Source organism: Conger conger, chromosome 12, assembly GCF_963514075.1.
Source record: "Conger conger chromosome 12, fConCon1.1, whole genome shotgun sequence".
Classification (NCBI taxonomy): Eukaryota; Metazoa; Chordata; class Actinopteri; order Anguilliformes; family Congridae; genus Conger; species Conger conger.
Window position 1 is genome coordinate 39173259 of NC_083771.1, and position 17351 is coordinate 39190609.

General features: G+C 40.0%; 1 protein-coding gene across 1 annotated transcript in view; it reads left to right on the top strand.

Annotated features, from left to right (window-relative positions):
- Window positions 1–292: 292 nt before the first annotated feature.
- Window positions 293–17351, top strand: part of LOC133142326 (A disintegrin and metalloproteinase with thrombospondin motifs 3-like) — a 28618-nt gene continuing 11559 nt past the window's right edge. Inside the window, exons 1-9 of the mRNA XM_061263487.1 lie at window positions 293–407; window positions 877–898; window positions 1289–1695; window positions 7242–7383; window positions 11760–11944; window positions 13688–13771; window positions 14081–14237; window positions 14955–15060; window positions 15223–15366. Of these exons, the coding sequence (XP_061119471.1) occupies window positions 345–407; window positions 877–898; window positions 1289–1695; window positions 7242–7383; window positions 11760–11944; window positions 13688–13771; window positions 14081–14237; window positions 14955–15060; window positions 15223–15366 (1310 nt within the window). The 5' untranslated portion in view covers window positions 293–344. The remainder of the gene's footprint in view (window positions 408–876; window positions 899–1288; window positions 1696–7241; window positions 7384–11759; window positions 11945–13687; window positions 13772–14080; window positions 14238–14954; window positions 15061–15222; window positions 15367–17351) is intronic.

Sequence of the window (17351 nt, forward strand, 5' to 3'; positions counted from 1 at the left end):
GAAATTGACGTCAAACGGAGCTGGTCTGTGGTTGATTATATTAACCTGAACGGAATAGACCTCAAGCTGACAGTGTGTGGCAGCCGACAAGCAGCAGGGCTCACACTAATCATGGGCCAGGGATGTCTCTCAACGCGTTAGAAACTCACCTAAGTCATCTAACTCAATGACATTAACAAATTACTTCACATCTGACTGATACAATTGCAAAAAAAAGTTGCTGAACACAAAAGTATGCCAGTCAGTTTTCGTACTTTGCTAAAGCCCAGAGGAAAACATTTTGCTACATTTGCTACAGCTGCAACAGCAATTGTTCCTTTTTTTCTGAGTGAAGGCGACCCGTGATGTTTCTCCCGTCCTTTTTCTTCCTTGTTGCTGGAATTCAAGTTATTCTAACTTCAGATAAGGTAAGTGAAACCTCGGGTTTTCCACATACAGTAAACCAATTAGTAAAATTGCTATAGTAGGGTCCGTTAGAAAATGCCTTTTTGATAAGTTGAATATTTGACCATTATGATACACCCTGGCGTTGTCACCGTCACTAAATTCATCACTGATTGATATGCGTTTCCTCTGCAACTTCCACCCATAAATGTTAATAATCTTATCGTTAATGATTATTCGAGTGAACGCTTTTATTTAAAGTATGCCTGCCTTCTCTATAGCTACGAATATTTCCAGACTGTTTGAACGTTTGAATGAACTTGAGGCGCCAAGTGAGAGTCCAAGATAAATGTTTTCATGCTATACTAAATTTACACTGATACGTCAAATAATCCATGACCTTAATATTGTTGGCCATGCTTTTATCTTGTCATTTTACCTACATTTACACGTAAGCTTCACGTATTTTAATGTTACTCTTTTTCATTACAGGTTAGTGGAGCAGATAAAGAAGGTGTGTTTTTATTTAATGCTTTAATGCACCACTTACATAACTGTTAAAAGTTGCATCGTGGGATTATGTATTAAAATCATGTTTTAATGTGCTTCCTTCACTGTCAACCTGCATAAACCAGCAACTGAAACAACATCTCCATGCAATTTTTTAAAAGTCCATAGGACATGCAGGTTTTAAAAGTATTTTGCTATATTTAAAATATTGTTTTAAAGAACTGTTAGAAGTGTTTTTTTACCAATAACTCAAAATCTCCAGTTCAGATTAAAATCAAGATCCGTTGCACCTTTCTTCCATAATACCTTTCTTAGGTAGGTGTGCTTTCAGGTGTGCTTAGGTAGGTTAGTGCACAATTTAAAACATGTGTGCTTTTGTTCTGGACTCTTACAGAATTATTAAAGAGCCAATTGAGAGAATATGGAATTATTACACCCATCAGCACAGACTCCGAGGGCCACTTCCTGTCACACCTCCTCTCAGCCAATCACAAGCAGCGGGTGAAGAGGGGTGCTGAGAGGAATTCAGAACAGCTGTTTTTCAACATCACCGCCTTTGGGAGGGAATTTCATCTGCGGCTGAAGCCCAACCACAGGCTTGTAGCCCCTGGTGCCACCGTGGAGTGGCATGATGACGTGGGGGAATTTGGGATTGCCACCAGCGCAGAGAATGGAAAACAGTCTAATGTCAGCACAGAGCAGATACTGAGGAAAAAGGCACTCAGAACAGATTGCACTTTTGTTGGGGGCATCACTGACCTCCCTGGGGCTTCTGTTGTCATAAGCAACTGTGATGGACTGGTAGGTGACCGTTCCTTCTCTGTTTCTCAGTCTCGTTCTTTATTCTTGTAATAACATGGTGAGCCACCTTCAAAAACATAGACATATAACAGTGCCTGTTCCGTTTTGGTATGAAAACCTTTGTAAAGTAAAAACACTTATTTTGTCATTAAATTCACATATATCTCATCAGATATTATATAATAATACTTTTCTGATATCTATCTGAACCATGTCAATCCTCTGATTGTTCTATTCTGTAGTTGCTCAGGCATATAGTTCATACAGTAGTAGCCCAAGTTAGGATAATTATTTTTACAGTAATATGACCTCTGATCCCTCTAGAGCGTGTCATAAACCTCTGTGAGTTGACAATTCATCCAATGCACTGCAGCTTTGTGCCTGTGCGGTGTGTCCAACAAAAGTCGTGGTCAATATGGATTGTACACATTTTAAGTGTACATGTATCTGGCATATGTGCAGCACAGAGGTATCAGAAAAGCAGTTTTTGTTCTGCATGAACTGATTCCCATGGCCACAGTTCCTCACCTATGAGCTCATTGAAGCCTCAATATTATCAGACACCTTTCTTCACATAATGTAAGGTCATTGTGAAAGATTCTCATCTGTGAGAAGTCTTCTGAAGTGCATGGCTGTTTCTATAGTCACAGTGTCTAGCTTGGTGAAAGTAGTGGCTAGCCATTTATTTCTTATTTGTTTGTAAAAATCTCCAGACTTATGAAAGTCTTATTTCTTCTGAGGTATTTGCCTTTCACCATGGTGATGGATGGCACATTACACATTTGTTCTGGCAAATCTTCATACCCCGTTAAAACAGTCATCCATGGGAGGCCAAAATACAGTTCCCCTATACTGAGATGAACTTTAAATGGTACCATGCTAATGTAGATTTATGTTTGCTGTATTAACGATGCAATAATTATTAAGGGTGGAAGAACAATAAGTGCATATCTTTCTGGTGAAAATATTGTTAATTGTCAGTTGTTTTCTCTGGACATTTGAATTTGTATAAGCATATTTCTATATTTATATGGACATTTTTCACATAGAATATAAGTCATTACTGTTTTGTTTACTTCATATGGCCTGCTTTGTTCATCTTTACAATGGTGAATAATTCTGGAGGGCGTTGTATGGACACTGTACAGTATGGACTGAATTGTATGAACACTGTATCAACAGTGTGTTGACCTCTTTAAGTGATCTGAGCCAGGCTTCTTCCATACGGAACTTTCCTTCCACTGACCTACAGCAACTGCCAACTGTTCATGTCATCAGCAGTCAGAAGGTTGGTTCAGCACGCCATTAACTGTGCATCAGTCCCTGACACACACTCTACTAGACTACTAGACTACTGAATGAAAACCCCCAGGACCACTGATATGTCTCACACATCATGCATCTTTTTTCCATCACTTCCGGTTTTATTGATGAACTGCAGTTTTTCAATCATCCCTTAAACTTTTTCTGAAGTCTTTTTCATCAAGCTGTGGCGGCATATTTCATGGAGGTGTTATCCCTCTATCAAAGAAAGCTGTAAAATACTTCAAATGCAGCACAGATATCTGATCTTTTTATCTCTGTATTTTGAACTGATACTGTATGTTTATTTTATGAGAAGTTGCTGGTTCTCTGATCGAGTTTTGATCTTTCGGGTTTGAAGCCGGAACACACATTTGTACTTGAGATACACAGTGCGTTGATAAATTCATTTTCTTGCAGTATTATGTTTCAGACAGTTCCTAGAGGACTTGATCATCATGCGTACTGCACAGTTTGCAGGCACATAGTGTTATACATTTTCTCAGTTGCTTATATTTCCGAGGCCTATATCTCTGGCACTGCCTTCACTTGGATGAACAGATGTATAATAATACCGTATTTAATACAGAAGTCATAACCCATCCCCCAGCTGCAGCATTATTGGGGAATTTCACTACCTCACATTTCTGTGTGTTCCTAAGTGTGGTCTATGTGATAGACAAGGAAGAATCCACCAATTCATTAGAACAGTGGCAGACAATCAATTATTGTAACTGTCTTCTGTAAATAGGATTTAGTAATGCAATTAAATGTACTGTAAATGAGGTAGATTAGAGCATTTGCTTGGTGGAAATATAGCTTTGGCGAATCGTGATCTATTATTGTTTTTTAACGGTGCAATGGCATTTCTTCAGTAAATGCAAAATATTCCGCCATGTACCAAAATGGAAGCAGCATTTCCACAGTGCAAAGGGGTGGTTTTGTCTGGGTCCCCTTTCCAAAAGTCCCTGCGGCCAAAGCTACAATGGCAAAGTTTAGAGTACAGAGCATTTGGGAGAGTGACAGAGGAACCATCAGAGGTCATGTAAATAAACGTCTCATTTTATATTTAGCCCAGTCCGTACTTTTTATGCTGGTTTTCCCTTTCAGCTTCACACTGTATATTTCCATATGAACCATATCACTATCAGAATTAAAGACTGTAGCCATTCTGTGACTGATGTTTCTGGAACTTCTCAGAGCAGTGCCTTTCTTTTTTTTAAAAGATATTTTTTAGGCCTTTTTCAGCTTTATTGGACAGTATATAGTATAGAGAGAGAGGAAGAATGGGAGCGAGAGAGAGGGGAAGATACGCGACAAATGTCGGACGGTCGGATTCGAACCGCCGACATCGCGGCTCGCAATGATCATGCGGTCAGTGCTCTACAGGCTGCGCCACCGAGACACCCAGAGCAGTGCCTTTCAAAGCAGGCCCTGGGGACACTGATGCCGCTGCTCTTTGTCCCTCCTGATCTCTTCATTTACCAGGCTTGAATGTGTTTTTACCTGAACACTGACCTTAATTTGATATAGCCACATTATGAAAAGTAGCGGGAAGGTGAAAGCAACTGAAAAGACTGACAGCTTCTTACTGGGCTTTTACCCGGCAATAGTTTCAGCAAAGTATTCTGCCTGTTTTTATTTATACATTTATACACTTTGGGTTTAGCCAATATAAACCCACATTTCCTGTTGCTGCATTGGTTTCTGTTCATGACACCTAAGGTTTATTTTGACTGAGCGAGCAATTCCACATACCGCCCTCAGCAGCACTGTGCAAAATTCTCCCGTGTTTGCAGACTGGTGTGAGATGAGAAGATATTATTTTATTTTATTTATGTTATTCATTTTATGTATCTTACTGCTACATGAAATGTAATGCAGATTAGGGAGCACAGGTGGTAAATGTTTTTTTTTCATATCCCTTGATTTCCAGGATCTTAACTATTCTACAGCCCATAAAGCCCCATGTATTATGAATAATGTACTGTATTAATAATTATCTTCCTCTGTGATGTGACAAGATATGATGTCTTCAAATAAAAATATTAATTATAAATGAACCACTGCACAGAACAGACAAAGAAAAATGAAGAAATTAAATAGCCTTTGCAAGTATTCTTAGCAGGTCACATTTAAAGGGACATAATTGGAAGGTAACCCTGAACCAAACAGTACTGCGAGTGAAAGCTAGCAGTGTCTGGGCTAAGCTTCTTAAGAAGTTTACACTGGAGGCCTGTGTTGGAAAAGTGGAGCCCTTCAGCTGAATCCCCTGTGCTTATCTTGGCAGAGATGCAGTGTCTGCTAGGCCGATGGACACACCTGGCTCTTACGCTCAAGCTACAACAACCACCACCTTTCTCTGAGGAAAACTTCCACTGAATGAATATCTTAAGAGTGTGATTTGCCTATAATGATCAGCAGTTTTGGAATTAGAATGATAGATTGTGCATGGAGGTACAATTTGTGAAGATGAACAAATAGCTGTATTGGCTGATGGGATGTCATGCAGCAGTGTGATGAGGAAATGATAGAGCACATTTTTCAACATTCTTTACTGAGGAATACGTAGCATTAATATCATAATATATTACAAAGTAGGTATTTATTTCAATAAAAAAATGTTGATACTAGAACTATGAATAGTGCTGTGTAACATTTCCACGTTATTCAAGCTGCACATATGTTATATTACATGAAAACCCATCGTGTATGGTCAAATACACTCAGTGATCATTTCATTAGGTAGACCTGTACACCAGCTTGTTAATGCAATGGCAGCAACTAAATGTATAAACGCATACAGACGTAGTTTTTCAGACCAAATGTCAGAATGGGGAAGAAATGTGATTTAAGTGACTTTGACCGTGGAATGATTGTTGGTGCCAGACAGGGTGGTTTGATTATCTCAGAAACTGTTGTTCTCCTGGAATTTTCACTCACAACAGTCTCTGCACAGCGAAAAACAAAAAACCCTCCAGTGATGACTGGGACCTGGACGGTTGGTGGTTCAAGCCCTGGTGTAGCTACGATAAGATCCCCGCTGCCGTTGGGCCCTTGAGCAAGGCCTCTGATCCAGCATTGTCCCAGGAGGGATTGTCCCTTGTTTAGTCTAAACAACTATCAGTTGCTTTAGATAAATAACAAATTATTATTGTTATTATAAAATTCAGTAGGTACACTATTGATTTAAAAATACTTCGCAGTATGCGTAGTCCAGTATTAAAAAAAAAACGAATATGAAACTTTGGAATTGTATGTGCGTCTTTAGTGTATATCAGGGCCGATACCAAATGTGCATATGTATGTCAGAGGGATGTGGATTTGCCTCTGTGGGATCATGCATGACTGTGACTAATTATATTGTGGGAAGCAGTGTATCTCCATTCCCATCCACCATGGCCAGTTCAAAAGGACTTTCCAGTTCAGATGATGGAAACATAAACAGAATTGCACACTATCAGCGAGAATGATTCCTTCAAAGGGCACACTTCCTCATGTCTTGGACTAAACATTCTCCTTAAGTTTGTTTAGAGGCATGATTGCAAAGCTGCAAGGCTTTTCTTTTATCAAACCAAGACTGTCCAAGGCATTTTGTAGTCCTATTTGAAATTGTTGACAGGTATGTTTCTTATTCTATGGTTCTTAATTTATTTTATGTATACTGTAGGTAGGGTGACCAGATGTCCTTGCTTTGTCCCATATTTCAATTGTACCATAGTTCAATGACTGTAATCATATTTCTTACTGTACTGGTCACCCTATGTATAGTACAGTGCAATAGTGTATTGTGATTTCATTGCGAGTTCATCTCAATATGCTTGTGTTTCCCAGGCACATTTAAAATATTTTATATTTATGTAAAATATGATATATGGTATACGTTTATTCCTTTATTTAAGTAATTATTTCCAATTATGTATGTGTTTATATGATTTTACAATGAATAAATCAGCTATACTTTATTAAATTCTTCATATTTTATGAATAGCATATATTTTCTCTGACATTAAGAAAACTGTTTTAATAGTCATTCCAACAGGGACGTTCCAGTAAAGCTGCCTCAATGAAGGTTCATTTTACTTCAATGTCAAAGGACCGTGACTGTCTGTTGCGCATCAGATTAATGTTATTAACATACTTAATGAAGGGTGTAAAATGAGCATATCTAAGTGTTAAGCAAGGAAAACGAGGAGGTGAACAGCAGTTGTTTAATATTCTTATTAATTTATTTATATAAACAGGCAGGCATGATTCGCACCAGCTCAGATGAATACTTCATAGAGCCACTGGAGAAGGGCCTACAGGAACATGAAGAGAAGGGGAGAGTCCATGTAGTGTACCAGAGATCAGCTCTTCTGCACGCTCCAGACCTCCATGCTGATGGTATGTTTACCTTCTATATATACACAATGCTAGATTGAAGGATATATCTAAGTCATTTTTATTTTATACAGGAAAGTCATTTTTCATTATTTGGACTGAATGTGGGACCTGGTGTTTTTTCCTGATGCATGATGCATGTTGGCACCTGTCATATTAAGCAGTCAGTGATAGTTACATATTTAAGTATTTAAGGAATGTTTACAATACGTACATATCTAACTGTGGGTAACATGCAAAAATATTACAGATATTGATCAATATACTATACTATGTGTATTGAAGTGTCCGTTTCTTAGAGCTTTTCTTTCAAGAGTTATTGCAGACATTAAGAAAGCAAATGCCTGTTTTAAATTCATATCACTTTCTCTGCCCCTACATTATTTCTAGCAGAATAACACGGCTTAGTTACATTGTGAATATTGCAAATGATCAACTAAGATGGAAGCAAATGTTTTGATTTTGCACAATTAGTATGAAACCTGTTGTTTCTGATTGGTATTGTGTATTGTGTGCGGTGATGTGGCAGAGCTTCATGTCAGTGGCAGTTGGCTGATTATGTTCAAATTAGAGCTTGCTGCGGAGGAACATCTGTTCCTCTTTCTCTGGAATGTTGAGCGGCAGGAATACAGAATTCTCAATGCACATCAAACGACTACTCTCTCGCTCGCACATTAGAGAACATGGGAGTAAAATACACTATGAGAAAGGTGAGTCATTTTAAACAGCAGGCCAATGTGTAGGCTATGTGAGGCTTAGTCTGAAGAACATTTTGATATCCCTGTGCAGGTTTGCGACAGGAAGGACACAGGAAATGAAATGTTTTAATTCCATTAACTGTTTCATATAAAGTAGCATGTCACTGTGGCAGGGTGTGATATGCGCTACAAGCCCACCGTTGCTACAGTACAGTACAATGGCCCTGAAAGACTGTTGAGATATCTTGCATGCATCACACTTAGACTGAAGTTATTTACTCAGGATTAATAATAAAAGGATACTGATTTTCTCTGGGAAGGATTCCTTCCGGGAATGTGTTACCTCTGAAGGCAGAGTAGACTGTACCTTCCACAAAAACAGACTGGGTTTAAGGTATTGCATGTGTAAGCTGACACAAGCAGCTGAAGAATTGGGTCCCAATCTCCGATCCAAGTACAGAACAACCTCAGCTCTTTGCTGAGTGCTGTAAGCTACATGGTGGTGTGGCTGCTCTATCCTGCATCGTAGTTTTGCATACAAAAGCAAATACCAACCCCATTTTATGGAACATTAGTATTTTTTCTATTATTGGTGTTTATTTTCCACTAGCATTCTTATGTGGAAAATACCTCTATTTATCTCTAGGTACGGCATGCCATTTTTACAGTATAGTAGGAATGCATCCAGATGGTGTGAGTCTATTAGACAGACAAAATCTCACCAATGGTTGCCACAGCAGTTGTCATTGCACACTAGTATACACCAGTGTCTGGTGCATCTGAAATTAAAGAGGTGAAAACAGAGTGTGTGTTCTGAGTGTGGGAGGGGTGCCAAATCAGTGGCAAATATAACAAACAACATTCTGGTTAGTGTTCTGAGGCACACAAAAAAATTATATTACCATGGGTTGCATGATAATACTGCCAACAGTAAAAATGTGTAATTATGGTTCATCATCCATAAGCATTCATTCATAAATAATTATGGTTTATCATTAATTTAAATCTGTATTAATCATCAGTAAAACAACAACAGCCCCTGAAACATAAATGGTGTATTTGTAGAGGTGCAATTAAAATGGAACTAGATGGATCTCCTAAAAATGAATTACTAAATGCTGGCATTAGCCGTGGATGATAACAGTGGAGTGAAAATGCAGTCTCAATTCATTACTTTGTTAAAGTCATGAGTGTGCTTTTGTCGATGTTGGATGTATCCAGATATGTATTGATTGTGTTGTACTGAGGCATATGCATTAATTAACAGGGAAGGAAGGCATTGTAATGGACTAAGACCTGAAACATGCCAGATAACTGTGTCCTCCTAGATGCGTGCTCTGGCCTGTCTGCATTGCTTTCTTGCTTCTCATGCAGGAAACTGCTTGCAGTGCACTGTAATCATATAGAATGATTTATTTGAGTGTGCATTGCTTTGATGGGAAAACTCTGCCTCCGGAGAAAAGTCTACAATATGTCAAAGACAGAAATAGAGAATAATGGGTAGGAAGCTCAGAGGCCAGTGGTGTGGTGCTGCAGAACCCTCAGGCTAGGTGCTTAACCTGAACTGCTTCAGTAATTCTGCAGATGCATCCTCTCTAGTTATGCTGTACAGTGATTCAAATGCACAGAAGTAGTACAGTTATTTTGCTGATGCTTTTATTCCAAGAGACTTACGGTTGATTAGACTAAGCAGGGGACAATTGCGCTTGCGGCAATGTGGGCTTAAGGGCCTTGCTCAAGGGCCCAACTGCTGTGCGGATCTTATCGTGGCTACACCGGGGCTTGAACCACAAACCTTCTGGGTCCCATTCATGTACTGTCACTAGGCTATGATTAATTGTTTTTGTAAGTTATAACACTTTTCTCTCTATCGGTGCTTACCTTTTCCTTTCCCATTGCAAGCTTGAATTATGACACCAGTCCTTCAAATCTTCACTGCTTCCCTCCCTCTCAAGAGGAAACAAGGTTGTGTTTTACGTCTTTCTTAAAGGCTTTCCCTGTCTCTCTTGGCCTCTAGTCTCACTGTGTGTCATGGCTGGGTGTTTAGTCATGCCTGCAGCATGGCTCTTTGACAGTGGTTAGCCATCACACTGATTTACCTAAGGCCAATACGCTGCCCAACCACCACAAACAAAAAACCAATAGTGAATCAATCTAAAAGTCTAAATAATAACAATAATAAAGTACCTCCATTGTCCATTGTCTTTCTTATTTCTTTGCAGCAAATTGCCTATCAAAATGGTTTTTTTGATTAAGTTGAAAAAGCGGTGCTAAAGACAACTAGAACATGCAACATTGTAACCCTATTCATGTTTTACATGCAGTAGAAATCCTGCAAGCTTTGTGTTCATCACATATTCACCAAGAAATCTTAATGAGATAGGGATGGGCTGGATTTCATTTGTATGTGTGTGCTTATCCTGCAACAAAAAAAAGTATGTCTCTGCCACGGTCACATAAAACGCAATTACCTGCACTTTGATGTCTGAGCGAACCATTTGTGTTTTTCTCCAACTGAGTTTGAAATTAGCAGTGGCCTCAGCTCTCCAGTACCCAACTGCATATTCTAGAAAAGCTGCTGTGCAAGGCAGTTTATATTAGCGGCCCATTAAAGCACAGTTTAAATGACTTCCACATTGCAGTCTGTAGGGAACACCAGTGTTATAGCACATACTCAGACGGACCTGTCTTTTCAGTGGATGGGCAAATCCTGTCGTAAAAGAACCTTCACGCTGAGTTTGCGATCAGAGGTCTCCTGTTGCTTGTGAAACCTGTCCAGCTTAACTCTGGAACTTCTCAAGTTTGAATTTCAGTGAATGACCACCACAATTACAAGAGTGGGAAGATTGTGAGAAAAGGTGATTATGGCAGATTATTAACATATGTTGATATTGTAAACTCGCTAGCAATGCATGTGTAAGATAGTTGGATATCTTGCCAAACATGAGGCAAGATATCCAACTATAATCACATGAACATTATCAGTTTTGGACCAACATTCCCTGAAAATAATTATTTAGCTATTAGCTACTACTAGCACATTCAAATGAGCAGGGTTATATTGAACCTCTTCTACAAGGCATCCAATTCCAAGTTGTTCAATTTGCTTGACGCAATGGATGAAACTGTTGTCAGAAGCTACCATTCAGTGCACTGATAACATGAACCTCTTAAACTACATTACAGAAGCAGTACATAAATAATATTACATAATAATTTGTTATATTCAAAAACTCAGCGATGGCAATTTATTTATTAGCCTACATAGTAATAGTTCATTGTACCCTTCAGAGATAGTCGGCAGCTGTTTGAATTTTCTCTTACAGCTTTTGCTCTTCTTATCTGAAAGGGGAAACATCTGTTGCATTTCCTTTTGTAGATTTACACATATTGTCTTCTTTGCTCATTTGAAAGGTTTTCTTCTGCAATATTTAGCTCTAGGATTCACAGCAGATGTATGTTGGTAAATCATTGCACTTGTGCAGTGATAATGAGACATTTGACAAAATTATTAGTCAAAACAAATTCACTAACAGTGAATTATTACATTAACATTGCCTTAAATTTGTTGAAGTTCTCGACTGTCACCTACTCATTAATGCAAAAACTTGAGACATGACCATCTTTGGCCATGTATCATCATCTTGGACATACTTGTTGTCCTTTTTCTTGGTCGCACAGAGTTTCCTGACATCGGAGAAGCACTGCATGGTCTTGCCCAGAAGGTGAATCAGACGATCAGGAAACGCAGACATGCAGGCGAGGATGACTACAATGTTGAGGTGCTCCTGGGGGTCGATGACTCTGTTGTGAAATTCCATGGGCGACAGCATATCCAAAATTACTTGCTTACCCTCATGAATATTGTGAGTACAGCTTGCATGATGCATAAAGATGGTTCTGTGAAGAACACCTTTCAGTGCTTTTTCTTGTTTCATTTTTCTATGAATCTCTCGTGACTAGTTTAACTAGAAAGAAAACTACATTTTAACATTATGAATCTAAATTAACTTTCATGCATGACATAAACACACCAAGCCATGTTTAAGTTCAACTGCTTCTTTACACTTTAAAATACCATGTGACAACACATGCAATTTGTTTGAACCTGTCCTGATAACTGCAACAATAACAGCTTAATTTATTTTTGTTGATCTGTTCTGCTTTCAACTGTAATTTGCCTGCTTTTGATGCTGTTAACACATCCTGAGCATTAAAAGCATCATCAACAGCTTAATTCAATCTTAAATCAGAAGATATCAACAATGGCAAGTGCATGTCTGGTAGAAATGAATAATTCTCAATAACAGTATATAACAGTATATAACTGCTGTATACAACCTCAATATCTGCCACTATCCTATGCTATGAATTCGCTCATTATCACAATTCTTCTGATTTCTAATCGGCTGTAGAGATTACTGTGGCTGCAGGAAACTCCTTTTTCTCTTTTCCCTCCTTTTTGGTAGAACCTTTCAGGTATTTCTACATCTTTCATATATGAAATGAATCCAGAATCTTCTAATGTTGCTAGCCATATGTGGCCAGTAGGTGTCCCTGATGGACTTTTATTAGTGTTAACATGGATGATTTTATATTCCAAGCAATCTTAAATTCCAGGCTTTATTTATCTGCCAATTTTTCTGCCATGATTGTAAGATACAAAGATACCAATGTTTTTTTTTTTTATCTCACTGACTCACTAGAAATATTAGTCAAGATACATGTTCAGATTCGTGCATTGGAAGAAAATATATTTGATGATTCAGGTCAAATGCTCATTCATACTGTAGCCTTAGCTGGAAATGTTTCATTAAAAAAAAAAAATTGTCAGTTCAGTTACTTATTGTGTTAAGGAAATATAATTATCTGCCCAACTACACCTTTCATGATCCCCCAAAGGTAAAGAAAGAAGCAGGTAATAACAAAAGACAAATGCAATGCAGTCTTTTACACAGGCATCATCACACTTGTCAATAATGCACAGGTAGACTGACGCTGGGTAGGCTGTCCCTTGGTGGTCCCTCTAAATCAGCAGAGCTACTACATAACACAGTTTATTAGCCTAATAGATCTTACCTGTTGTCCCTTATGTTTATCATAGATGCTAACAATGTAAATGTTATAACGATACACGGAAAGGCACGTTTTACTGTGGAACTGCATTAATCAGAATGCAGTAATGCTAATTAGTGATAAAATGCTAATTGCATATTTTTTTACAAGTTCTGTTTTAACTTGTAAATATCTCTCAACTGTAAATATATATATATTTAAAAAAAAGATTAATTATATCAAGGGCTGTTTGTTTTTTACATTTTGTAGCTGGATAGATTACAGGTTTGTAAGAACTGATGGAGACAGCAGAGGTACATTGAGCACATTCAGAACTGGCTGTGAGTGATGTTCTTATTCGTGGTCTAATGAACATGCAAAATTATGGAACACTTTGAGATTAATGTGGCAGACAGAACACAAACAAATGGAGCAATTTATCTTGTACCTCCATTTTCTCTTTGGACCTGATGCATTCTTGTTCTTGTTTGCGGGGCTGTGTGTCACTATGCTTGTATTGTGAATAAACGTAGATACTTTTATGTGTGTTCCAGGTGAATGAAATTTACCATGATGAGTCACTTGGTGTCCATATAAACATAGTCCTTGTGAGAATGATCATGCTTGGATATACAAAGGTGAGGTCTTTATTCACTCAGCAAGTTAATCATGTACGAATCGTGTACTAATGCAGTATTGCGTGACCCATAAGCATTGACCCATCCAAGTTACTTAGTTTAGTTGTTTTTGTTGCTGCCAATCTGGTGTACAGGTCTACCTAATAAAGTTGTCAGTGAGTATATGTCTCTGTGAAGCATTAATTAAAATAAATAAATATAAATACATGAAGTGGAGTGCATACGGCAATTAAAAAATCACTTGAAAAATAATTTGTCTTGAGGTCAAGGTTGTCTTGTGTAAAAGTACACGGTTCTCATGTATTTCAGTCGGTCAGTCTGATAGAGCGGGGGAACCCTTCACGGAGCCTGGACAACGTCTGCCGCTGGGCGTTCCTTCAGCAGAAAGCTGACCTGCAGGACGCTGAGCACCATGACCACACTATCTTTCTGACCAGGCAGAGCTTCGGGCCTGCTCTCATGCAAGGTAGGGTGACTGCCTGCCCTTCCGATTGCGTGTTGATCTTTTTACAGGCTGCATGTAAAGTGCTGATATTGTGATGAGACTTATATACTGTATACTCATTATGAGATGGAACGATTGTTTATCAAAGATTTAACATCATGGATGGCCAATGTGCTTCTTAACATCTGAATTAACTTCAGAGAGAGAACCCTTTGACCATCATGACCTCATAGTTTTCAAACTAACATTTGGAGTTGTTTGTTAAATAGACACTAGACACTGTAGTGCAGGAAGACAACTTCAGTCAAGCCAAAAATGCAAATGTTAATAAAACATACAGTATAGTACATCATATAAAATGTTTAATCTTTGTTCTCACTTTTCGATGTGTTGCATTAAGTGATATCTTAAACATCTTAACGTTTGTAGTAACTCTCGCCAATGTTTGATATCCTGACTGTGCCAGTGTGGACTGAAGCTGGCATCTCTGCTGGACCATTAATAGATTGTTGCGTCACCCAGGAGGGGATGTCCGCGCCTCATGGAGGACCAGCAACTCCGCTGGATGATCTAATTCCCCCAGTCTGCAGCGTCTGCGCATGAAACGTGCCCCTCAATTGAAATGAATGCACTGTTAAGTGCCATTACACCTACCCAGGTAGTCAGCCAGTGGACTGGGCAAGATCCACATGCAAGCTTAGAGATTGTAAGCATTGTCCCTCTGCGCTATCTTTACAGGCTATGCTCCAGTGATGGGAATGTGCCACTCCATGCGAAGCTGTACCCTCAACCATGAAGATGGCTTCTCCTCCGCCTTTGTGGTGGCCCATGAGACGGGGCACGTGTGAGTTGCAAACATGCATCCCTACGACTAGGCTGATTAACCTCATTCATCTTCAAAGGGGCAGAGGGGTTTTTCATAATTTATAAGCCATCCGGATGAGTTGTATGTGAATGATCTCACAGGAAGTGACCTGTATGTTGAAATGAAAATCTCACCCAACAGGCTTGGGATGGAGCACGATGGGCAAGGGAACCGCTGTGGTGATGAGACGGCCATGGGCAGCATCATGGCTCCTCTGGTGCAGGCAGCCTTTCACCGCTACCACTGGTCCCGCTGCAGTGGCCAGGAGCTGAGGAGACACATACAGTAAGTTATACTACAGTCACTGGTCTGGCTGCAGTGGCCAGGAGCTGAGGAGACACATACAGTAAGTTATACTACAGTAACTGGTCTGGCTGCAGTGGCTAAGAGCTGAGGAGACACATACAGTAAGTTATACTACAGTCACTGGTCTGGCTGCAGTGGCTAGGAGCTGAGGAGACACATACAGTAAGTTATACTACAGTCACTGGTCTGGCTGCAGTGGCCAGGAGCTGAGGAGACACATACAGTAAGTTATACTACAGTAACTGGTCTGGCTGCAGTGGCTAAGAGCTGAGGAGACACATACAGTAAGTTATACTACAGTCACTGGTCTGGCTGCAGTGGCTAGGAGCTGAGGAGACACATACAGTAAGTTATACTACAGTCACTGGTCTGGCTGCAGGGGCCCAGGAGCTGAGGAGACACATACAGTAAGTTATACTACAGTCACTGGTCTGGCTGCAGTGGCTAGGAGCTGAGGAGACACATACAGTAAGTTATACTACAGTCACTGGTCTGGCTGCAGTGGCCAGGAGCTAAGGAGACACATACAGTAAGTTATACTACAGTCACTGGTCTGGCTGCAGGGGCCCAGGGGCTGAGGAGACACATACAGTAAGTTATACTACAGTCACTGGTCTGGCTGCAGGGGCCAGGAGCTGAGGAGACACATACAGTAAGTTATACTACAGTCACTGGTCTGGCTGCAGGGGCCCAGGAGCTGAGGAGACACATACAGTAAGTTATACTACAGTCACTGGTCTGGCTGCAGGGGCCAGGAGCTGAGGAGACACATATAGTAAGTTATACTACAGTCACTGGTCTGGCTGCAGGGGCCAGGAGCTGAGGACACATACAGTAAGTTATACTACAGTCTCTGGTCTGGCTGCAGTGGCTAGGAGCTGAGGAGACACATACAGTAAGTTATACTACAGTCACTGGTCCTGCTGCAGTGGCTAGGAGCTGAGGAGACACATACAGTAAGTTATACTACAGTCACTGGTCTGGCTGCAGGGGCCCAGGAGCTGAGGAGACACATACAGTAAGTTATGCTACAGTCACTGGTCTGGCTGCAGGGGCCCAGGAGCTGAGGAGACACATACAGTAAGTTATACTACAGTCACTGGTCCTGCTGCAGGGGCCAGGAGCTGAGGAGACATACAGTAAGTTATACTACAGTCACTGGTCTGGCTGCAGGGGCCCTGGAGCTGAGGAGACACATACAGTAAGTTATACTACAGTCACTGGTCTGGCTGCAGTGGCTAAGAGCTGAGGAGACACATACAGTAAGTTATACTACAGTCACTGGTCTGGCTGCAGGGGCCCAGGAGCTGAGGAGACACATACAGTAAGTTATGCTACAGTCACTGGTCTGGCTGCAGTGGCTAAGGGCTGAGGAGACACATACAGTAAGTTATACTACAGTCACTGGTCTGGCTGCAGTGGCCAGGCGCTGAGGAGACACATACAGTAAGTTATACTACAGTCACTGGTCTGGCTGCAGGGGCCAGGAGCTGAGGAGACACATACAGTAAGTTATGCTACAGTCACTGGTCTGGCTGCAGGGGCCCAGGAGCTGAGGAGACACATACAGTAAGTTATACTACAGTCACTGGTCTGGCTGCAGTGGACAGGAGTATAAATGCAAATACATTGGAGCCACAAATGCAGCTGATGTGGTTACTGGTGAACGGTGACAAGCTGGCTAGCCTTCAAACAATGCACAACTTAATGTGACATACAGTTTTTTTTTAATCATGAAAAACTATATTTTTTTCTCTCTATTCTCAGAATTTGGCATTAAGGCATGCCGATTATGAAAGCTTTTGTTCTTCAAAATGAAGATGAAAGCCTAAAACAGCCAAAAATAAACATTTTTACATAAACATCGTTGCCATTTATGACAGATTATAATAGAGCAGATCACATAAATATGGAAGCCATATTTTTTATAAGCCATAGCTAATTTATGTTTTGCTTTATACAAA